Source organism: Pan paniscus, chromosome 8 (genome assembly GCF_029289425.2).
Source record: "Pan paniscus chromosome 8, NHGRI_mPanPan1-v2.0_pri, whole genome shotgun sequence".
Lineage (NCBI taxonomy): Eukaryota > Metazoa > Chordata > Mammalia > Primates > Hominidae > Pan > Pan paniscus.
In genome coordinates this window covers 37,536,099-37,561,659 of record NC_073257.2, presented here as the reverse complement: position 1 = coordinate 37,561,659, position 25,561 = coordinate 37,536,099, and the positions used below count along the sequence as shown (strand labels likewise).

General features: G+C 40.9%; 1 protein-coding gene across 9 annotated transcripts in view; it reads left to right on the top strand.

The window, feature by feature from the left end:
- PRTFDC1 (phosphoribosyl transferase domain containing 1) overlaps positions 1-25,561 on the top strand; it is a 163,604-nt gene that overhangs the window by 90,423 nt on the left and 47,620 nt on the right. For 6 of the 9 annotated variants that reach the window (XM_063607298.1, XM_063607300.1, XM_063607296.1 and 3 more), the window contains 4 exons: positions 4,506-4,523; positions 5,917-5,999; positions 7,551-7,597; positions 11,474-11,550. In XM_063607298.1, the coding sequence (XP_063463368.1) occupies positions 4,506-4,523; positions 5,917-5,999; positions 7,551-7,597; positions 11,474-11,550 (225 nt within the window). Of the gene's footprint in view, positions 1-4,505; positions 4,524-5,047; positions 5,748-5,916; positions 6,000-7,550; positions 7,598-7,873; positions 7,897-11,473; positions 11,551-13,047; positions 14,324-25,561 lie in introns of those variants that run through there. The other 3 variants (XM_057298834.2, XM_055092499.2, XM_063607301.1) reach the window with 3 other exon arrangements.

Genomic DNA, 25,561 nt, shown 5'->3' with positions numbered 1-25,561 from the left:
AGCAAGACTCTGTCTCAAAAGAAATAAAATAAAAACAAATAGTACGTTAAAGATCGCTGATCCCAGATCACCATAACCACAATGACAATGACAGTATTTGAAATATTGCAAGAATTTCCAGAATATGACACAGAGACATAAAGTGAGTACACACTGTCAGAAAAACGACACCAATACACGTGCTCAACACAGGGTTGCCATAAACCTTCAATTTGTAAAACAAAAACAAAAACAAAAAAAAACCACAGTCTCTGCAAGGTGCAGTAAAGAGAAATTTGGGAGGCCAAGAGGGGCAGATCACCTGAGGTCAGAAATTCAAGACCAGCCTGGCCAACATGGTGAAACCCCATCTCTACTAAAAATACAAAAATTATGCATGCGTGATGGTGCACACTTGTAATCCCAGCTACTCGGGAGGCTGAGGCAGTAGAATCACTTGAACCCAGGAGGCAGAGGTTGCAGTGAGCCGAGATCGCGCCATCGCGCTCCAGCCTGGGCAATAGAGTGAGACTTCATCACAAAAAAAAGAGAAATGTAAAAAACAAGGTATGCCTATACTGCAAAAGAGACAGTTCTAAATTAAAAGAGAAGGGAAGATCCAATCCATGATATAGGTTGGATAAACCAGCTACAAAAGCCATTTTAAGGACAACTGGGGAAATTTGAATATATAGTAGGCTTTATATGATGTTAAGAAATTATCATCATTTTTGTTGGATGTTATAATAGTTTGGCTATACGTAATAAAGAATTCATGATACCTTTAATCTATTTTAAAGCACATAAAAATTTTATATACTTTAAACAGTTAAGCATGTATCAAAAATTTAGAAAGTCTTTAGACTTTTCTGGTTTTCAAGCATTTTATAATGTTTTATATTTATATATTATAGAAGTACAAACTTTCTTTGACAGGTATATATTTATATGTAAGGAAATATATGCACTTTCTATAATAAGAATGAATACACGGCTGGGCGCAGTGGCTCATGCCTGTAATCCTAGCACTCTGGGAGGCTGAGGAGGGAGGATCACTTGAGGCCAGGAGTTCGAGGTTACAGGGAGCTATGATCGAGATCCTGTCTCTAAAAAGTAAAAATAAAATTTAAAAATACACATTTATACTTAAACCCTTTTTAAGAAACAAGCAACCTAAAAGTCAATAAATGATTTAAATATGTTTTTAAGTACAGAAATAGCTATGTGAAACATGACTAAGTCTATTTTTTAGAAATAAAAAAGTAACAAGCAGAAAAACAGCTAAAAGAGTTAAAAGTGACTGTCTCTGGGAAACAAAATTGGGAGCAAACGGGGTGAAGTGATGGAGGGGTGTTTTTCTTTTAAAAACCTTTCAATCTATTTGATTTGTTTTTTGTTGTTGTTGTTGTTTTTTATGTTTTGAGATGGAGTCTTACTCTGTTGCCCAGGCTGGAGTGCAGTGGCACCATCTCAGCTCACTGCAACCTCCACCTCCCAGGTGCAGGCACCGCTCCTGCCTCAATCTCCCAAGTGGCTAGGACTGCAGGCTGGCCACCAAGCCCAGCTAATTTTTATATTTTTTTGGTACAGAAGGGGTTTCAATATACTAGCCAGGCTGCTCTCGAACTCCTGACCTCAGGTGATTTGCCCGCCTCGGCCTCCCAGAGTGCTGGGATTACAGGCGTGAGCCACAGCGCCTGGCCTCAATCTATTTTAAACATGTGTATGCATTACCTTGATTTGAAAATGTATTTGAATAATTTTGACAGTGTCTTTCAATATCTCTCAATATCAGTATACATCCAAATCCTACTTCCCACTTACCACTATATCTTAGAATTGAAGCTAATCTTTTCAAAGATGACTCTATTGTTTTGCAAGGTTCTGTACTGTCAAAAAATATTTAATTACATTCAATACATACACTCTGCTTAATTGGGCAGGAATGCAGATTAACACATTTTAGAAAGGTTTTTCTTTTTAAAGTTGAAACAAAAAGAGATTGTGAGCCAGAAAATTAAATTAACCACAACATTCTCCAAGTATTCTGGTTGGTTTATAGGTCTGATTGGTAAGCGTCAATCAAACTAAAAATGCACATATCAAGTAACTGCTGCAAATTGATCGTTAAGATCACAGAAATTCTTGTTGAAAATACCAAGAGGACTCCCCTGGCAGTATGACTCTTGTATTTTTTGTTAGAGAAGGGGTTTCAATATACTGAAATATACTGAAAGAGTGGAGGGTAACGTGGCATGCCCTGCTTCAAAAATGGACAAAATAATCTTATACATTTCCATGATAAAATTAAGATTTTCAATGGATTTAATGAATAAAAATGTCATAACTGACAGAAAAACACTTCCAAGAAGTTATTTTAACATAAGAATGTATTTGACATACGGTGCAAAGTTAACAGAGTTGTTGGTCGGCTGGTTTGGTGGTTGGGTGGTTAACATTTTTATTAATTAAATCTTGCATTAAACATAAGTAAGTTATCGAACGTGTAGTATTTGATCTGATTTTTTTTTTTTTCTTTTGAGATGGAATCTCACCCTGTCACCCAGGCTGGAGTGCAGTGGTGCAATCTTGGTTCACTGCACCTCCGCCTCCCGGGTTCAAGTGATTCTCCCGCCTCAGCCTCCTGAGTAGCTGGGATTACAGTCACCTACCACCACACCCAGCTAATTTTTGTATATTTTAGTAGAGATGGGGTTTCACCAAGTTGGCCAGGCTGGTCTCGAACTCCTGACCTCAGGTGATCCACCCACCTCGGCCTCCTAAAGTGCTGGGATTACAGACGTGAGCCACTGTGCCAGGCCATGATTCTTAAAGTATTGTATAAATCATAGAGATAAATGAAACATCATCTAAAGAAAGAAAAACACCATTACGTTGAAAGGATAGTCTCACCATTTAGTAAACTGGGATGGCATATTAACAGTCATATTTTAATTTGGTGGGGCAGCATTAACATGTCATTGCTAATCCAATTAATCAGTCAGTTTTAACTCAGTAATACGTTTAATCAGTTATTATTGCTTTATTCAACAAATAATTATTGAGCATTTATATGCAGGCATTATGCTAGTTTCTGGCAATGCAGTAGGAATCAAGACAAACATGATCCCCACCTCATGGAGATTAGAATATAGTGGGGAAGACAGATATCAAACAAGAAACTAAAATGCAGTACAATCATCGTGTATTAGTCCTTCCTCACACTGACATAAAGAAATACCTGAGACTGGGTAATTTATAAAGAGAAAAGGTGTAATTGGCTCACAGTTCCACAGGCTGTATAGGAAGCATGGTGCTGGCATCTGTTCTGCTTCTGGGGAGGCTTCAGGAAACTTAAAACTGTGGCAGAAGGTGGCTGGGTGTGGCGGCTCGTGCCCGTAATTCCAGCACTTTGGAAGGCCAAGGAGGGCAGATCACTTGAGCTCAGAAGTTTGAGACCAGCCTGGCTAACATGGTAAAACTCCATCTCTACTAAAAATACAAAAATTAGCCAGGCGTGGTGGTGCATACCTATAATCCCAGCCACGTGGGAAGGTGAGGTGGGAGAATCGATTGAACCTGGGAAGCGGAGGTTACAGTGAACGGAGATTGCACTACTGCACTCCAGCCTGGGTGACAGAGTGGGACCCTGTTTCAAAAAAAAAAATTATGGCAGAGGCAAAGGGAGAGCAGCACTTCAGATGTCTGGAGACAGATATGGAGCAAGAGAAAGAGGGGGAGGTGCCATACACCTTTAAACAACCAGATACAACACCACCAAGGGGCATGATGATGCTAAACCATTCATGAGACCCACCCCCGTGATCCAGTCACCTCCCACCAGGCCCCGCCTCTAGCACTGAGAATTACATTTCAACATGAGATTTGGGCAGGGACACAGATCCAAACCATATCACAGTGTTCTTAGGGGAGAGGTAGAGGAATGCCTTGAGAGCTTGTTGCAAAGAATCTAACCAGCTCGCTAAAAATACAGACCAGGCACCTCCCAGCCCTTTCTCTAGCCTACCCTCTTCATCTAGGTTGACAATCCAAGAGGAAATCCTGAGTCCCCAGGGATTTTGGTGGCTGTGCAAGAGTAAGGCTGTCACAGCTGAACCCATGATGCATTTACCGAGCACGGTCTCCATTAGCAATGCAGTTCATGTTGCATTGTTTTCCTGGTAAACTCTCAACAGGCTTTGCCTCCCAAGGGAATGCTGGGGGTGGGAGGCCCTTGGCAGAATTACTGAAATGGGATGACTTTATGGAGAGCTCGTCAGACAGGTCTAAGATAAGCTTGCTTCTAACCTAAATATAGATACTAATATTGCACCACCAACTAATTCCAGAGGACCTGTTAAAATGAATCTGGAAAACCTAGATCACCTCTAGTCCTTTGAATTAGATGGACGGGGAAGGACCGTCTAAGTAAATTGTGAAATTCTAACTATAAGCAAAAAAATGTGTATGTATCCTGTGAGTCAGATTGGCATCACATTCTAAAATATGGGTTTTGTTTATTTCAGAATGTTCTCATTGTTGAGGTAAGCTGGCATTTCCTTTTCCATACTTGGAGGTTGAAAGAATCTAATGGTGAGTTTTAAACGGTAAACCTTGTTATCAAATTGACCAAGGATTTCTTGAGCTCCCACTGGGTGCATGCTCTCCAAATTTAATGAATAGGGGCCAGATAGCATCCCTGATTTCAAATAATGTAGAATAAAAGCTTTGCAACAGTATTTGTGGACAACTTTATCCTTTTTGTGTATCCAGTTCCACATATCTCTGTGTTGATTCTTATACTTCTTTGTGAACCAGACAACTTTAAAGAAGAGGAAACTAGCTCACTGAACCAAATTCATTTCACAGTAAAACCAAGGTTAGAACTCTGTTTACCCTGAATTCAGTGTCTTTGCTAAGGACCTCTGATGATTTCAAGAATTCTCAAATACTTTCAGCATCAAAATCATAAACACAATCAATTAAAAATGACGAGCTATGGGGAAAGCTGTGTTTTTTTGTTTTTCGTTTTTCGTTTTTTTTAACTTTTGTTTTTCTGTTAAAAAAGAGAGAAAAGAGAACGTGGGATCCCTATGGCAGTAGTGGACTAATACAGCAAATGGCCACGTTTCCTTCAGGAGCACGCTTGTCTCATCAAACAGCAAAAAATTCAGGGGAGCTGTTTTCAACCTTTTGTTACACAATTGCCTGTGTGCACCATGTGCATCTGGAGTTCTTGCTCAGTATAACCCATGGAGTAGACCCTCTAACCAAATGAATTGCCCAACCCTGGCTACATTCAGACCTGTTGTTTTGATAATCAGCTCATGACAGCTGATTCCTGTCCTTAGGACAATAAATCGCCGCTGCCTATTCTCCTCTAATTGTGCAGCAGCTCATCAGCAGAGATGAGCCCGAGCTCACTGCAGCCGTGGACCCTCAGAATTCACAGGCTGTCACCAGCTGCTGTCCAGACACCTCTCACTTCCCAGCCATAGAATCCCCCATTGAGTGGGGGAGGACAAGGGGGAGGTTTTTATCCATTCAGTGTATTCAGATGTACATATCCATGAAAATTCATGGCCTTGTATTGTGTTACATAACCTCAGGGCCAAATTTAGTCCTTGAATGTGCATACACCAGTCCAAGTGTACTCAACGAGGAGTCCTACATGCTGTCCAAAGACTAAATTTGGCCTTTCAACACAGCTAAAGGATTCAAGGAGGAAAGAGTCTCCAGTAGATTCCCCAAAACTCAGCTTCCAGAAAGAAGTGCCTGTCTAAATAAAACATAACCAACTCTTCCTCCTACTGTGGCTCCAAATTGGATGGCATTTTTAATTACGATGCATTATTAATCAGGACCATCTCCCTGGGTGAAAAGTCTATTGTGCTGCTCAAATGCATTTTGTTGAATTTATCTGTCCTTTTTGCAAAGGATGTTGTCGGAACTGGGAGGACCATGAAAGCACTACTCAGCAATATAGAGAAATACAAGCCCAACATGATTAAGGTAGCCAGGTGAGTTGGACATTCATAGCATGGTGATTTCTAGTTTTCCAAGCAAGCCCAAAAGGGATGCTAACACAGGATGCTCTTTCCAAAGAGTGTAATATATTCCAAACTAGTGACCTTTTCCCCTGGGGTATTACAGCTTGACCACACTGAAAAACAGCCCTTGACTGCTAGCCTGGGAGAAGTAAGGGAAGAAGACGTGCTTTGCCGTGTTTCTGAGTTCCTCTTTACTGTGCCTCCATTAGCTGTTTCCAGGAGCAGCTGGATGAGCCCCCGTGCAATTGCTCCGCTCCCTTCATTTTTTTTTTTTTTTGTTCTTTGTTTGTTTTGAGACAGAGTCTTGCTCTGTTGCCCAGGCTGGGCTGGAGTGCAGTAGCACAATCTCGGCTCACTGCAACCTCCACCCCCTGGGTTCAAACAATTCTGATGCCTCAGCTTCCCAAGTAGCTGGGACTACAGGCGCCTGCCACAGCACCCAGCTAATTTTTTGTATTTTTGGCAGAGATGGGGTTTCATCATGTTGGCCAGGCTGGTCTGGAACTCCTGACCTCAAGTGATCTGCCTCCCTCAGCCTCCCAAAGTGCTAGGATTACAGGCATGAGCCACTGCACCCGGCCCTTTTTTTTTTTTTCTTTTCTTTTTTTTCTTTAATAAGAGACAGGGTCTTGCTCTGTCGCCCAGCCCAAGCTGGAGGGCAGTAGTGTGATCGTAACTCACTGCAGCCTCAAACTTCTGGGCTCAAGTGATCCTCCCACCTCAGCCTCCTGAGTAGCTAGGACAGCTGCCCTTTTTTTTTTTTTTTTTTTTGAGACGGAGTCTTGCTCTGTCACCCAGGCTGGAGTGCAGTGGTACAATCTCAGCTCACTGCAACTTCACCCTCCCGGGTTCGAGCGATTCTCTTGCTTCAGACTCCCATGTAGCTGAGACTGCAGATGCATACCACCATGCCCAGCCAATTTTTGTATTTTTACTAAAGATGGGTTTTCACCATGTTGGCCAGGCTGGTCTCAAACTTATGAGCTCAAGTGGTTTGGCCTCCCAAGGTGCTGGAATTACAAACATGAGCTACTGTGCCTGGCTGACAGCTACCTTTTTAAAAAGTTTTTTTATATTTTATCTACTTTTTGAGACAGGGTCTCATTCTGTCACCTAGGCTGGAGTGCAATAGTGCAATCATGGCTCACTGCAGCCTTCAACTCCTGGGCTACAACAATCCTCCCACCTCAGCCTCCCAAGTAGCTGGGACTACAGGCAGGTGCCACCACACCCAGCTAAATTTTTTAATTTTTTGTAGGGACAGGGGTCTCACTATGTTGCCCAGGCTGGTCTTGAACCTCTGGGCTCAAGTGATCCTCCCACCTTGTCCTCCCAAAGCACTGGGATTACAGATGTAAGCACTGTGCCTGACCTGCTGTCTTCTTTTTATCCAGAACCATCTATATAGTGCCACAGTAGCAAAATATGTATTTCAAGTACATCTTTTAATGATGCTTGATTCTATTTACAATTCATAGAGATTTGATTGGGTTCACTAAAGCATGTCTTTTTTAATGGTAGTTTGTTGGTGAAGAGAACATCCAGAAGTGACGGCTTTAGACCTGACTGTAAGTGTTTTTTAGTTTTTTGCTTGTTTGTTTGTTTGTTTTGTGCTTATGGTGTTTCATTTTATGTTTAAGAATCTTTGGTTTCCTATTTGACAGCATTGCATGTGGATTTGAAACTGTGTAGGGCTGATAGTCCCACGGATTCCTCATGATCTCCCCCACCTTGATAGGGAAAACAGAACCCTTTAAAATGAGGGTCTTCAATGTTCTAATTTGCATCTTTCACAGGAACTCTGTTCCGTGCATTGGGTATTTTTATTTGTATGTTTCACACAGCACCTTAACTACAGAGAAGTCAGCTGAAAAGTTTCGGGGAGTAGAGGAAGACCTGATCCCGCTGGACTGACTCAGACACATAGGATCCCCGCCTTGGCCTCTATTCTCACCAGTCAGACAAGGAGAGGTGCTATGGAGGTTTAGAGGGATTCTTATGCCATCGTCCGGAACTATTACCAGACAACGCACAATGGTGACCTTTAGCAAGCCTGAATTGTAACGCACAGAAGGGGAAATCTAAGACAGCTCCCCTTCACCTCCAAACCAAAGCTCCGTAACACAGAGAATTAGCAGAGCAGGTATCTCTAGATACCATCTTCACACTTGACTTCAGATGTGTGTTCTGTAGGGCTTCCTCATCTAGGACACTCTCCTCCCTTCTCCCCATAATAAGCCTAGTTCTAACACCAGGAAGGATAAACACGCAGCCTGATTATTTATTATTCTAACACTAGAGGCGATTTTTTTTAACTTGCATAGGCAGACTTCAGCTTGATTTTTATAACTTACATTTGCTCCAAAGCTCCTGGGATAATTTGGCTACAGTTCTCTTCAGCAAGCTGAACAAACATTAGCGAAAGAGAAGTGCAGTATGGATGGGTGACATGCCAGCGACATTTAGCCAGTGACTCTACATTCTGAAAACAAGTTTCACGCCTGTGCTGGATGTGTTAACTCTGGACCGTGTCAGTTCTGGGCAGAGAGACCCAATCGCATGTTCTCATCTATTACTATTATCAAAGGTATAATCTGGATGTAGTCAAGGTTGCATGTGGTTACTAAGCAGAAATTGTCTAAGGAAATAGTACAGGATACTCAGTGTATAGATAAGATTTTAACTGAAGTTGAAAAACATTCACTTCAAACATATCCAATTAATGAGAAATCTCTTATATCACTTATAATAACAGCAATAAAATAATAGCAGCTAACACTAGGAAGAGGTCGTGATGTGCCATGCACTATTCTAAGAGCTATACAGAGATTAGCTCATTTCATCCACACAATAGCTCTCTAAAGGTAGGAGCTGTTGTTGTACCTATTTTACAGATGAGGAAATTGAGCACAGCAAGCTTAAATAGCTTGCCAAAGTCATGTAGCCATGAGTGTCAGGCCAATATTAAGCCCAGGCAATCTGGTTTCAGTCACTGCCCTGACTCTTCCACTACATCTGCAAGTAACATCTGCTATTGCAAATGTAAGTGTAGGAGCTGCCTGCATTTACCAGCTAAGGATAGGTCACTCTGATTCATGATTGTCCTGCTGATCCATCATCCTTTTATTCTATGACATCTCAAGTTTTGGCCTTCTAAATAGGCTTTGGGCTCTCATTTTCCCACTGTGAGTTGCCCTGCCTAATGGAAGGATTGCATTGCTCCCTATAAAGTCATTATTACAACCCTGGTTACAAACAGGGTTTCTTGGGATTTGCTCATATTATTATTATTATTATTATTATTATTATTTGAGACGGAATCTGACTCTGTCACCCAGTGCAGTGGCGTGATCTTGGCTCACTGCAACCTCTGCCTCACAGGTTCAAGTGATTCTCCTGCCTCAGCCTCCCAAGTAGCTAGGACTACAGGTACCACCACACCTGGCTAATTTTTGTATTTTTAGTAGAGATGGCGTTTCACCATGTTGGCCAGGCTGGTCTTGGACTCCTGACCTCAGGTGATCCACCCACCTAAGCCTCTCAAAGTGCTGGGATTACAGGCATGAGCCACTGCACCCTACCTTTTTTTTTCTTTTTGAGATGGGATCTCACTTTGTTGCCTAGGCTGGTCTCGAACTCCTGGCCTCGATTGATCTTCCTGCCTCAGCCTCTTGAATAGCTGGGACTGCAGGTGCGCACCCGGCTTCATATTCTTTTAGCTAGCTCAGAATCTCTGTTCCTTCTTTCTCTCTGGATTTATGAGGCTTTGTACTTTGCGTTCCTTTCTCCTGATTGATTCTTTCTTTTCTCCTCAATGTAACTTCTGACCTCTTCTGCTCTTGCTTCTCTTCTCTTATTCTTTTTTTCAAGAAACTCTGCAGTTTGGAGGAATCAAGCAGGCTTCCTAGCAAGGGACTCCATAATGCAACCCCCTAGAAAATAAGTCCCTCACCTCTAGTAATTATTTTCCTAGCAAGGGACTCCATAATGTAACCCCTTAGAAAATAAGTACCTCCAGTACTTTCTATGAGCATGAACCAGTTGTTTTCTTCTTGTGAAAGCATCGTTGGTCATAGTCACTGTGGAGATGACTTTGCCCAGGCTATAAGCCCACTGGCTGTACCCAAGTACAGTTCCATTAAAAGTAAGCAAATAAATCTCTCATCTATAATACTGTAATAAACAAACTCGTAAGATTCCAAAACACTGAAACAAGTTTGAAAATCATTGGACCAGTGCACCTTTATTCTGTTTCAAGACTTCTGAAGAAGGAGAGCTATTGTCTGTTCCTTAAGAATTCTCTCCAATAAGTATTAGCCAGGCGTAGTTTTGCATGCCTGTAGTCCCAGCTACTCAGGAGGCTGAGGTGAGAAGATCTCCTGAGCCTGTGGAGGTAGAGGCTGCCGTGAGCCATGATCACACGCCTGGACGACAGAGTGAGACCCTTTCTCAAAAAATAGCCAGGTTCAGTGGCCCATGCCTGTAATCCCAGCACTCTGGGAGACTGAGGCGGATGGATCACTTGAGGTCAAGAGTTCGAGACTGGCCTGGCCAACATGGTGAAACCCCATCTCTACTAAAACTACAAAAATTAGCCCGGCATGGTAGCACACGTCTGTCTTCCCAGCTACTCGGGAAACTGAGGCAGGAGAATGGCTTGAACCCTGGAAGTGGAGGTTGCTGTAAGCCAAGATCGCGAGACTCAGTCTCAGAAAAAAAAAAGAATCCTTTCTGACAAAAAATCATCATCTTTTCAATGAATCTTCTTTTGCTTTTTATAAGTACCTTGCACTGTGCTTAAATCCATTTCCTCTCATTCTGCCCTCAATAGGGAGCTCATTAATATCCTCTGCATCATGAACCCAAAGACCAGCATTAATGCAACCTCCACATTCTCTTCCTCAAGTTGAACAATTCCGTTGCCTTTCATCTTGTGTCCTGGCTTTTGCTTTCCAGCCCTTTAAACAGCCAAGACACTGAGTACAGCGGGAGAATTGCTTTCTAGTTGCTGTGGCCCGTGCACCTGTTCACATAATGCAGCGTCGTAACGCCTTCTGCTTGAACTTTCCTTTGTGTTGTTGAGAGTGTTTCCTTTGGCATCGTATCACTGCATACTGCTTGTTTTAGAACACCAGGGCCACGTGACTCAATTATGCATATTTCTTGTTATGCACCAGGCTTCCTGAGCCCTTTCTCAACTCTGTATGCTAGATCAGTCATTCTTCCTTGTAGGTTGGCTTGTTTGCCTTGCCTCCTTCCTCCCGAGTAGTCCTTCGGGTCCAGGTCCCTCTTGGGCTCATCCTGTGCATTGCTCACCATTTCTCACTCCCTCCTGCCTCAATGAAAGGTCCTCAAGTTTGAGTGGCGACAGCAGCATATGGTGACTTGCACTTATATAATCTAAATTTTGTTCCTTTTTTTTTTCTCTTTCTCTGTCTGCTAAGATGCTGGATTTGAGATTCCAAACTTATTTGTGGTGGGATATGCCTTAGATTACAATGAATACTTCAGAGATCTGAATGTAAGTCTTGCATGCAAATCCCTAACCACCCTTTTTATAAGAACTTAACAATTTAAAAAAGTATTGAATGTGTGTTAGTGATGTCTGCTATTGATTGAGTATCTTCTGTGTCAGGAGTATAGTGAGCACATTGCATCCATACTCCCAATTAACTCCCACTACTATTCTGCAGGGTAGGCATCAGGATGATAGAGGCAAATTATGATTATCTCTATTTTGTACTAAAGAAATAGGAAGCTAAAAGCAGAACTATGGTTTGACACTGATTCTTCTCCATAGTCATTGACTGTGCCCAACCAACCATAACAATAGCCAATATTCTATACACTGGTTTGTGTCAGTGCTTGAACTCTAGCAGGTTTCAATTACAGTGGCATGCAGCTCATAACTCTTCCCTCTTTGGGGGAAATGATCTCACCACACAGACGTGGACCCCCAGTGTGGACCCCAGCTGTGTGACCCTGACCAACACTGCATTATCTAGAGGTAGACAACTTACCCAAAGTGGACCAATCAGTCTCTCTGTCCTGGGAATTAGAAATTTAAACCAAAAGTCGCAGAGACTGAGTGTGTTCAGACTTCAACCACTAGGATAGCAGTGCCCCCAGAGAGTATCCATAGCACCATGGGTGAAAGTCTCTGGAGCTGCCCTTGTTCCTGCCTTCTAGTTGCTTCATTGCCCAGCTCATCCTTGGATTCTGAGAGCTACCCCAGTATTCCACCAATAAATTCCCCCTCCCCCCTCTTTAAAGACACAGGGTCTCACTCCACAGTCTCACCTAGGCTAGAGTGCAGTGACGCAATCATAGCTCACTGCAGCCTTGAACTCCCAGGCTCAAGCGATCCTCCCGCCTCAGCCTCCTGAGTAGCTGGGACTACAGGCACACGCCACTATGCCTAGCTAATATTTTTACTTTTTGTAGAGATGGGGTCTTGGTATGCTGTCCAGGCTGGTCTTGAACTCCTGGCTTCAAATCATGCTCCCACCTCAGCCTCCCAAAGTACTGGGATTACAGACAGGGGCCACTGAGCCCATCCAAATCCTCCTTTTTTGCTTACATTAGCCTGGCCCCATTTCTGTTGCTTTCAATCAAAATATTCCTAACCTTTTGCTTGTTGCCCAAAAAGGGTTGAATAAGAGCCCATGTTGTGCTTGCCACTGTTATTTCTCCATTCACCCAAGCAGTTGTCATCTTACCAGTAGGAGACTTCTGTTTCTAGCAGGGCTAAACATACTGCTCCCTCAGCATTTCTGGGTTTTAGGGACCTGGGGAGCCGGATTCAGAATAGGAATCTCCAAACTAAAACTACAAAGGACCTTTTGTCAAGCATTTGAATGGGTCTCTTTAGATTTTACCCACACATATAAATACACACATTTCTATTTAAATGATCAATAGCCAATTACAGGATGGCATTCGGTTATTACTGCATCACCTTTTCTGTGTCTCATATTTTGTTAAGAAACTGATGCGTTTAAATCCTTTATTGTTTCAGCACATATGCGTCATCAATGAGCACGGTAAAGAAAAATATCGAGTCTAAAGACATGAATTCTCACCACTAAAGTCCCAGATAGCATCATATTTACGCCTGTACTTGGGAAGCCAGCTGTCAAGTTTGTCCCCTCAGGCATCTTCACTCCAGGATATAAAAGAAAAAAATGTTCAAATGAGAGAGCTTTCTTTTCTGAGGTTAATATAAAGAGTATCAAAGGTTCCTAAGGAAAAGAAAGCAGTGCTTTTATTTGACTTGTTCCAAATTAAACACTCCACCTTGTGACTCAGCAATGCTATCTACCTTCACACTCCTGAGCTCCGCCTTCCTTTGTTTTGATACAGTCATTATATTTGATTAGTATTCCCAGGAATACCCCCACCTAGTTACTCAAATATTTTTCACTTAACTTTTTATACTCTTATTTTGGTAATAAGCTTACAATATTAAGAAGCTGGGGACTTTTTTTAAACTGAAGCCTTGAGTCCCGTATACCGGGAATGCAGCTATTAATAGATTCCCATATTTTAAAAGGAGGGAAAGGACAATTTAATATAAATTTCTGTTTGTGCATTTCTGACAGGCCACTATTATCTGCTTTGACAAAGCCTTTCTGAAACGCAGTGTACAATGAATCTTAATGATGTTATGAAACGAGCTTTGCTCGGGGCTCTTGACTGGAGCTTCCGGTATGTGATGACGGTATGTCATGTATGCATGGATGTACTCAACTGTGTTTAATACTCTGAATTTTAATTAGAAAAAAATACAATAGCAGCAAGGCCCTGGTTTCTAAGCTGTATCCTTTTATTCATGTGGGACATGAGCAAATGGCAGAATTAGGGGCAAGTGCTTTCAATGCTCGAAACTAAGCAAGTATAAATTTTTCCTCTTATTTGCATGAAAGGACAAGACACTGTTATGCCCTGTCCTAAATGTGAAGACAGAGGTTGAATTTTTAAAAAAATATCTTTAAAAGACTGATCACAAAATCCAAGGTGCTACAGGAAACAAGCACACTCAAGAAAGTTTTTTTCTGAATAACATTTTTTTCCAATTTCTCCGTTTTATGAGACATTTCCTAATTTATGGGGATTTTAATTGAAAATAAACTTGAGTCCCAATAGAGCTGTTTTTTTCTCACTTCCTACAAAATGCAAATGCAAAATAAATAACTAAGCAGCTTTTGTTTGGTTCTGAACCGTATGTGGCGTATTGTTATTAGGTTCTAGCTTCCTTTAAACTAATAAAGAATAAGAAAACTTGTTATGTTTTATCACTTCTTACTGTTTTTCTTCCGCCTCCATATTTTTTAAATACTTTCAGACATTAACATGTATGTGAGTCAGTAGCTTAAATATACGACTGCATGTATCTATCCTGCGGCTTTATTTTTGTTAACTTGGATTAAATCCAATATATGCACTAGTAGAAGCAAATGATTAAGCTGGGCTAGATCTGCTGCTTTTTTTTTTTTCCTCAAGCTCGTTTGTGAGAACAAGGAATTTTAGTTGTAAAATAAGATTTTCCTGCATATCTTTGTTTCGGTCAGAGAAGAAAACAAGCCACACCCAAATATCCCAAGGGATAAGTCTGCAAAAGGAATCTCTTCTAGCTTTGTTTCACAGAAGCATTGGTACCCAAGCTTAGATTTATAATTGTGTCTGACTGACGAATTTCTTGAAATATCAAAATTAACACTCTGAATATAGCTTTTTTTTCACAATGCCAGGTTTATGTCAGAGGACCTAGAAAAATCCAGGCACACATTTGGTTTTAAGTGTAAAATTATCCATAAGTATGCAATATGAAAATGTTTTCTTAAAAATGTTGAATTTTAGTAAGCATCAGTATCCTTTCTGAGGACAGTCTGTTTGTTCAAATTAGAAAGGAGATTGATCTACCTCACAAGATTGTGAGGACTTATATAGTTAATGCTGAAAATTCACTAAATATGCAAGAAGTTTAATCATGCTTGCAATTTTTTCCTACCAGACAATATTTTGACAGTGATATCCAAGAAAGTCATCTTGGGAAAAATAGTATTTCCTTTTCTCTTGCAAAACTCATGTCTAGTTAATATCACCGAGTTTATTCACTCTAAACCAAAAATGCAAAACTTATTACTTGATTAATAACAAATCCATTATTAATTTAGTGTTCCAAAGCTGATTTGTAAGGGGGAAAATGTGTATGTGTGCGTGTGTGTATGTGTGTGTGCGTGTGCGTGTGTGTATGTGTGTGTGTGTGCACACGTGTGTGTGTATTTCACTGGGAAGTTTGGAATCAGTTATAATCAACATAATTAGTAATACTTTGGGATTTTCCAAACAAATTAGAACCCCTCATTATAAATTGGTCCTTTCTTACAGGGACTGGAATGTACTCATTTTTGACCCACGGACCCCCTAGATGTAAATGGCAAATAGTCAAATCCCGACATACCTTGTTTAATCTTCACGTATAAGATGGCTTGCCATGTTTCAGGCCTTCTGAGACTGTGAAAACAGCCTTTCAGAGCACAGTCAGGCATTTGCTCAGCCTTCTGTGAAATCAACTTGTGTCTTCCCAATGGAGAGAAAAAGCAGGCTATTCCACGTCCAGAGACCGGGTGTCATGGAAATATGCCCTCCCTTTTGTCATAGAGGTAGTGTGTTCTAGGAAGTTGAAACCCCAAACCACGCTCTCCACCCAGTTATCTGACTAATTTGGGCAAACTTAGCATTTGGGAGTTTTACTGACTTTGCAATCGTGAAGCTCCTTTGGATCCCAAGATGACAATTGAGAGCTAACAACAAGCCAGTTTCAGGAAGGGAAGAAGGGGATCTCAAGAGGGGCCTTTGCACGCTGCTGAGGGGAGGTGTGCAGAAATAGGGAGAGGGTGTGCATGGAGAGGGCTGCATTATTTCTTGGCCAGTCATACACCCATGATGGCTTCTGAGCCCGGTGCAAAGAGGAAGACTAAGACACCAGCCTAAAGAGCTGCATTCATGGTTATCTTTGTGCTGCATAGTGGAGCTGACAGGCCAGCTGTTCTTCACATTTCATTGAGGAGCACGGGGAAACTTTGGGGTGGGAAGAAGCAGGAAAGTAGCTCCGTGCTAGCACCCCAAGGGCTCTGCAATTTGGGAAGCACTGTGGACTGGAATGGGCGCTTCCCAAGATGCCACCCTCCAGAAGCGTCATGAGCCACAGACATCCGCAAGGAGACCAGAGCCCACATGAGAGGAATGTTGATGGACAAGTTCCAGAAAGCTCAGAGCACCCCAGGAACCCAGCTACAGCATCAGGTTGTGCAGCACGCACTGCTGGTGCCCTCACAAAGACATCAAACCAAGGAGAGCCCACACTCCACTTGCCAACCCGTGGACCCTGGCTCACGACTGCATCAGCCCTGAGGAAGAGGTGCCTTTTCCTAAAAAGAGAGTTTCTTTCTAGTCCTCTCAGAAGAGATAGGTTTTTGCAATTTCTCAGCCAGGAGGGAGTGGCTTTTTAAGACAGGGTGGGGCGCTGAAGCCGTACACTGCCCAAGAGGGAGAAAGAAGCCTGAACTAATGTTACTGTGACCTTCTTTGTGTCCAGAGCCTAGTGAGGGTTGAGTAGAAAGTAAGCTGTGAGTGAGGAAGGTGTGAAGGTCACTCAAGAAGCCTGGCTGTGAAGAGAAGAAGACATATACAATCATAGCCAGAAGGCTTTTTAAAGATGGGAGATTCCTGTGAACTCACCTCGCGGTGGGGCGGGGGGGGGAAGATGCAAGAGACTTGCAAGTTTTTATTTGCTGTAGAGAACAGCCACATAAACCAGAGAAAGTGTATTCCTTGTTGATGGGGGGTGGGGGTTGGGGTGGCTCACGCCTGTCTTTGGGAAGCTGAGGTGGGATAATCACTTGAGGCCAGGAGTTTAAGACCAACCTGGGCAACATAGCAAGACCCTATATCTACAAAAATATAAAAATATATATATATAGTTATCCAGGGGTGGTGGCACGTACCTGTAGTCTCAGCTTCAGGGGGCTGAGGTGGGAGGATTGCTTGACCCCAGGAGTTTGAGGCTGCAGTGAGCTATGATCACATCATTGCACTCCAGCCTGGGCAACAGAGCAAGACCCTGTCTCTAAAAAATAGTAAATAAATAAATAAATGTTGTTGATTGTTTTGTTAACAGATCATTCCAAAACTGAGTAGTTTAAATCAACAATAATTAGTTACTCTCTTTAATGGTTTACAAGAGTTAGGAGGCTGGATGTGGTGGCTCACGCCTGTAATCCCAACACTTTGGGAGGCCAAGGCGGGTGGATCACGAGGTCAGGAGATCGAGACCATCCTGGCCAACGTGGTGAAACCCCATCTCTACTAAAAATACAAGAATGAGCTGGGCACGGTGGCCCATGCCTGTATTCCCAGCTACTCAGGAGGCTGAGGCAGGAGAATCACTTGAACCAGGAGGCAGAGGCTGCAGGGAGCTGAGATTGTGCCACTGCACTCCAGCCTGGGTGACAGAGCAAGACTCCGTCTCATAAAAAAAAAAAAAAAAAGAGGAATACAGAGAAGACATACTGGAGGTAGTTTGTTTTTGCTCAGTCATGTCTGGTACTTCAGATGGAAGACTCCAAGGCTGACGGCTGCAACCAAGAGAAGCTGAACTGCACAATGTGGCAGCAATTATGTGGTTATTTAAATTAATTAAAGTCAAATAAAATTTAAAATTTACTTCCTCGTTCACACTAGCTATGTTGGAACTGCTCGATGGCCTCATGTGGTAGTAAGTTACGAACCATATTGGACAGTGAAGACATAGAACGTTTCCATTATGGAAAGCTCTAGTCTGAAGGCTTGTTTTTGTCTAGTGGTTAATGTTAGCTGTTAGCTGGAACCTTAGCTGAGGCTGTCAGTTGGAACCCTAACATGTGGCCTCTCCATGTGGTCTGGGCTTCCCCACCACGTGGTGGTTGGGTTCCAAAGTGGAGGGAGACAGAGAGAAGAAGGAGATGGAAGCCATATTGCCTTTTACATAGCAGGCTCACTTCTGCCATATTCTGTTAGTCAAAGCAGTTACAAAGATTTGCCTGGGTTCAAAGGGAGAGAACACAGACTGTCATCATTTGATGGAAGAACAGCAGCATCATATTGTAAGAAGATCAAGTGGGATAAGATGTATATTGGTGGTGATCTATAGAAAATACAATCTGCCACGGAAAAGTTATGTGCCCTGCACATTTTCTTTTTTAAAAAATTATTATTTTTATTTTGCATAGAGATGGGGTCTCACTAAGTTGCCAAGGCTGGTCTCCAACTTCTGGCCTGAAGTGATCCTCCCACCCTGGCCTCCCAAAGCCCTGCACATTTTTTATTAATAAGATTACTAAATGAGTTGATTATTCAGTGGTCATAATGTATAATTATGAAAACAAGTCTGCTTTTATAGATGTTAAAGAATTTCAGAATACTATCTAGAAGATGACAAAAAGAACACCAGACAGTGTGCGCACATACATATTTGCTTACTGATAGTGTTTGGAATAGATTATGAAGACATTGAAAGAGCAGATTTAGGCCAGGCGTGGTGGCTCATGCCTGTAATCCCAGCACTTTGGAAGGCCAAGAAGGACAGATCACCTGAGGTCAGGAGTTCGAGACCAGCCTGGCCAACATGTCAAAACCCCCATCTCTACTAAAAATTAGCCATGTGAGGTGGCATGTGCCTGTAATCCCAGCCACTCAGGAGGCTGAGGCAGAAGAATAGCTTGAACCTAGGAGGTGGAGGTTGCAGTGAGCCGAGATCGTGCCACTGCACTCCAGCCTGGGTGACAGAGTAGAACTTTGTCTCAAAGAAAAGAAAGAGCAGATTTATTTCTAAATGGCTTAAGTTTGCAGTATAAAAAAGTTTAGAAAAATAGATTTTGCTCGTCAAGGATTCTATTAGTGTGAACTCATACTAAAATTTTAGTAACAGTTCTATATTTATAGAAAGAAATTGCATAATAATTTGGCCAAGAAACTAATCCAGGGTGGAGGTTCCTTAAATACAATAAATATAACTGGGTGAACTGAACCCTATATAATATATAATATATAAAATATATATATTATATATATAATATATATTATATATAAAATATATATTATATATAATATATATTAATAAAATATATAATATATAATATATATTAATAAAATATATATTATATAATATATATTATATATTATATATATTTTATTAATATTATATATAATATATTATATATAATATATTATATATATTATATATAAATAATGTTATACCTGGAAACAGTAATCCAGTAATCCTCAAATCAATTAATAAATATTTTTAAAACAAAAGATTGACAACTAACAACATGGTTTTACAATGAAAATTGCTCTGATTTATCTAATCTTCTAATATTGAGTGGCAGAATTGGTTGACTGAAAAAAGAAATGTATGTAATCTGTCTTATCTTTATTTTAACAAGGTTGTGCCCTGTGAAGAATATTCATCATTGCCTGAGAAAGTAACTGACACTACATAGCTACTGGGTGACTGCACAAATCTTTATAGTTGTACTCAAAAGAGATCTGTCCTGAGCATAGCAAAGCATATTGTGAAAGATTCAAGCCTAGGCCCTCAAGCTTGTTGACATTTCATGAGCAATTTGGTTGCAACTTCTGTGGATCATGCCCTGTACAAAAACTTAACAACAACCCTTTTTTTTTCTTTTGAGACAGGGTCTCACTCTGTCACCCAGGCTGGAGTGCGGTGGCGTGATCATAGCTCACTGCATTCTCAACCTCCTAGCCAATCTCAAGCCATCCTCCCACCTTAGCCTCTCGAGTAGCCAGGACCACAGGTGTACACCACCACCCTGGCTAATTTTTAGAAAAAAAATTAGTGGAGATGAGGTCTCCCTATGTTGCCCAATCTGGTCTCAAACCCCTGAGCTCAGGAAATCCTCCCGCCTCAGCCTCCAAAAATGCTGGGATTACAGGCATGAGCCACCGTGCCCAGCCTGAAAACTTAATAACTCTTAATCTAATACTTAGCACAAAATGTTGAGATAGGAATTGGCATCTCCATTTTAGAGATAAGTAAGTGTCAGAGAGATTGAATCACTTACTCAGGGTCACACAGCTTTTTTCAAAGCCAGAAATTGAACTAATTCTATTGGGCTGCTGAGTTAGTACTCACTTCACCACACAGGACTAAGCGTCATGTACAGCTGGTTTTGCTCTGTGTCCCCACCCAAATCTCATGTTGAATTGTAATTCCTAATGTTGGAGGTGGGAGGTGATTGGATCATGGGGGTGATTTCTAATGGTTTAGCACCATCCCCCTCGTGCTGTCTCGCAATAGGGTTCTCACGAGATCTGGTTGCTTGAAAGTGCATAGCACCTCTCCCCTCTCCTTCTCTCTCGGCCACCTGAAGACGTGCTTGTTTCTCCTTTGCCTTCTGCCATGAATGTAAGTTTCCTGAGGCCTCCCAGCTATGCCCCCTGTACAGCATGTGGAGCTGTCAGTCAATTAAGCCTCTTGTCTTTATAAATTACCCAGTCTCAGGCAGGTAGTTCTTTATAGCAGTGTGAAAACAGACTAATAAACCCATAGAAAGTGTATAGACAGATGTATAGATGACATTCAGATGAGGATAAGAAAGAATGGTATGGTATAATAGGAAATATATTTGGTCTTTGTCCACAGTCCCTGGCACAGGGCTCCTGAAACACTTGAAATGTCCTGAGTGATAGGAGCATCTTTTGTTACTTGTAAGAAACCCCTTATGATTTTAGGATGGAGTTGGTCACCAGAAGGACCAAGTGATTCAAGGGTTGGAAGTTTCAGACCCTCCCGCTGAGCTCCAGAGAGGAGGCTGGGGGCGAGAGATTGACCTTTATAAAAACTCTTGGACAAGAAAATTCAGAGAGCTTCTAGGTTGGTGAACACAGTGCCGTGAAGGGAAGGTGGCGTGCCTTGATTCATATCTTTAATAATCTATCTTTCTTTTTCTTTAATAAAAAAAAAACATTTTCCTGAGTTCTGTGAGATGTTCTAGCAAATTATGGAAACTCAGGGCAGGTGGGAACCCACAGATTTGTAGCCAAGTTGAACAGAAGTGTGGGTTACCTGGGGACCTGATACTTGCAACTGGTCTCTGGAGTGGAGGCAGTCTTAGGGAATCGAGCTTTTAAACCTCTGGAGTCTGATGCTAACTCCAGGTAGTTAGTGTTAGAACTGAATTAAATTCTTGGACATCCACTTGGTATCCAGAGAACTGGAGAAATGGTTGATGGAATGAGAAAACATTCCAGAAAGACGGCACTTAGAACAGAATTCTCAAGCTTCTAATGTTTACCAATCACCTGGGAGACAAATAAATATAAATTACTTGAACCTATCCCTAGAGGTGTAGATTCAGCAGGACTAGGTGAAAACCTACATTTTTAACAATCTCTTAATCTTCTCCAAATGATTTTAATACAGATAATCCTGTAGTCATTCAGCAATCTAAAGGAACAGGATCAGAATTCTAGAAGACCCTTATAAGAGTGGAATCAGGAAGGAAAAAAGGGATGACGTTCATTAAGGACAAATATAAAACCATTTACTATTGAAAGAACAATACAATACAGATTGTCACTGCATAAGTGTACAAGAAAAATACTAGAAAGCCCTAATTAATAAAATATGGATCCGGCAAAATGGGGATAAATATTAGAAACCATTAAAACAGTGATCTTCCAACTTTTTTATCACATAGCAATAAAAATGATAAGTATTTATAAGCAGTGGTTCAATGCTTAACAACAGGAATACATTCTGAGAAATGCGTTGTTGTGATGATTTCCTCATTGTTTGAACATCATAGAGTGAACTTACACAAACCTAGATGGTATAGCCTGTCACATACCTAGGCCATATAATAGCCTACTGCTCTTAAACTACAAACCTGTACAGTAGTTTCACTGTACTGAGTGCTGTAGGCAATTGTAATGTAGTGGTGTTTATGTATCTAAAGATAGAAAGGGAACAGAAAAAATAATGATAATATAATCTTATGGGACCTCATTACACATGTGGTTTATTGACTGAATTTTCATTATGTGGTGCATGACTGCATATATGAATACTTCCTTCAAGCATATTTCCAATGTGGTCTTCCTATGATGAATCTTCTAAGACTTTTGTATGCCTGAGAATATTTTTATTGTATTCTCATATTTGAATGAAATCTTTACTGAATATATGTATTAGTCTTTTATCACATTGCCATAAAGAACTCCCTGAGACTGGGTAATTTATAAAGAAAACAGGTCTCATTGACTCACAGTTCTGTAGGCTGTTCAGGAAACATGGCTGGGGAGGCCTCAGGAAACTTATAATCATGGCAGAAGGTGAAGAGGATGTAGGCACGTCTCACATGGCCCGAGCCGGAGAAAGAGAGAGAAGGGGGAGGTGCTACACACTTTCAAACAACCAGATTTCATGAGAACTCTCTTACTATCACAAGTACAGCAAGAAGGAAATCGGCCTCCATGATCCAATCACCTTCCACCAGGCACCTCCTCCAACATTGGGGATTACAATTCGACATGAGATTTGGGCGGGAACACAAATCTAAACCATATCAATATAAAATTCTAAGCTCCGTGTCCTTTCTCTTCAATAAGTGAACGCATTACTTGTTCATTGTCTTGCATCCAGTATTGTATCTCAGAGGACTCAAATCTGAGATTTTATTTTTATTGCCTTGTGAAGTGCAAGAAATGGAGAGAAAGTCTAGGATCTATGCACTGTGGCAGTCTGATAGAAACACCCATGGCAGGGCCGGGCACAGCACTTCACACCTGTAATCAAAGCAATATGGGAGGCAAAAGCAGGTGGATCACTTGAGGCCAGGAGTTTGAGGCCAGTCTGGCCAACATGGCAAAACCCCATCTCTACTAAAATTACAAAAATTAGCCAGGTGTGGTGACCCATACCTGTAGTCCCAGCTACTTGGGAGGCTGAGGCAGGAGAATTGCTTGAACCAGGAGGTGGAGGCTGCAGTGAGCCAAGATGTGCCACTGCACTTCAGCCTGGGAGACAGCGGGACTCAGTCTCAAAAAAAAAAAAAAAAAAAAAAAAGATTTAGCAAACATGGTTATTAAAACTATTAAAACATCTGCTAAAAGTGTTCCAGATATTTAAAATTTTTAAAGTTAAGTGGAGATATAAAATATACATTTTTAAGGACCCAAATCATACTTCCAGAGTAAAAACAGTGTTTGATTTGAAAAATACACCAGATGGGATGACTGCTAGATTAGACTTTGTAGAAGAAAAGATTCATGAACTTTAAAACATAACAAAAGAAGGCAGTCTAAAATGAAACATACAGAGAAAAATATTTTTTTAATTAACAGAGCATCATGAGCTCTAAGTGGCTTAATATCTGTACAGTTGAAATTCCCAAGAACAGGAAAAAGATGATGGCTCAGAAAATATATTTGAATAAATTATGGCCAAAAATTTTTCATATTTGATGAAAACTATAAACCCAAGTTCAATGAATCCAAGTGTAAAAAAAAATTTAAAAACCCACAGAAGAGAATGAGTACATCTTTAAGTACTGAAAACAAAATCTGTCAACCTACCATTCTATATGGAGGTGAAATAAAGATGTTTCCAGAAACACAAAAGCTGAAATACTTCATCAGCAGCAGACTTGCATTACAAAATGTTAAAGAAAGTTCTTTAAGCAGAAGGAAAAATGATACCAGATTAAAGTATAAAGTCATCCTTCAGTATCTGCAGGGGATTGATTCCAGGATCCTCGAGGACACCAAAATCTGGAGATGCTCAAGTCCCTTATATAAAACACTAACATCAGTAAGGACACAGTAGACTCGAATAACACTATAGATCAATGTGATCTGATAAATATTTTTAGCACTCACTATTCAACAATAACAGAATACACATTCTTTTCAAGGGCACGTGGAACATTTACCAAGATATACCATATTCTATGAAGTCAAACAAGTCTCAAAAATTGTTAAGGAATTTATACCAAATATATTCTCTGACCACAGGGAATAAAATTAGATAATTCATAACAGAAAGAATTATTTCTGAAAAAATTAGAAAAAGAAACTAAATAATAGAGTTCTAAATAAGCTATGGGTGAAACGAGATGAAAGGGGAAATAAAGTATTTTTAATTAAATGAAAATGAAATAAAACATGTCAAAATTTGTAGATACAGCTAAAGTAATACTTAAAGAAGCTGTATAGCATTAAACACCTATATTAGGAAAAAAAAAAGAAAGATTTTAAACAAGTAACTACAGATTTCACTTTAAGAAAGTAGAGGCCAGGCACAGTGGCTCATGCCTGTCATCCTAGCACTTTAGGAGGTTGAGGCAAGAGGATCACTTGAGCCCAGGAGTTCAAAACCAGCTTGGACAGCGTAGTGAGACCTCATCTCTACTAAAAAAAAAAAAAAAAAAATGTAATTAGCTATTGCCAGGTACGGTGGCTCATGACTGTAAACCCAGTACTTTGGGAGGCTGAGGCAGGTGGATCACTTGAGCTCAGGAGTTTGAAACCAGCCTGGGCAACATGGTGAAACCCCATCTCTACCCAAAATACACAAAATTAGCTGGTGTGGTGGTGCATGCCTGTGGTCCCAGCTACTTGGGAGGCTAAGGTGGGAGGATTGCTTGAGCTCAGGAGGCGAGGGTTGCAGTGAGCCAAGATCATGCCACCGCACTCCAGCCTGGGCAATAGAGTGAGACTCTGTCTCAAAAAAAAAAGTGTTCCCTTTTCACCACATCTATTTCACATGACAACATCTATTGTTTTTTGACTTTTTAAATAAGGGGCATTCTTGCAAAAGTAAGGTTAGTTCTTAATTTGATTCTCAGGTTGGTCACTGTTGGTGTATAGTAGTGCTACTGATTTGTGTACGTTGATTTTGTAACTTGAGACTTTACTGAATTTGTTTATCAAATCTAGGAGTCTTTTGGAGGAGTCCTTACTGTTTTCTAAGTATGTGATTATATCATTGATGAACAGCAAGAGTTTGACTTCCTCTTTTCCAGTTTGGGCTCCCTTTATTTCTTTCTTTTGCCTGATTGCTCTGGCTAAGACTTCCAGTACAACGTTGAATAGAAGTGGTGAATGTGGGCATCCTTGTCCTGTTCCAGTTCTTGGGGAATGCTTTCAACTTTTTCCTATACAGTATGATGTTAGCTGTGGGTTTGTCATATATGATGTTTATCATTTTGAGGTAAGTCTCTTCTATGCCTAGTTTTTTGAGTGTTTTTATCATAAAGGGAGGCTGGGTTTTATCATACGCTTTTTCTGCATCTATTGAAATGATTATGTGGTTTTTTGTTTTTAATTGTATTTATATGATGTATCACATTTATTGACTTCTGTATGTTAAACCATCCATGCATTCCTGGGATAAAAGCCACTTGATCGTGGCGTATTATCTTTTTGATGTGCTGTTGGATTCTGTTAGCTAGTATTTTGTTAAG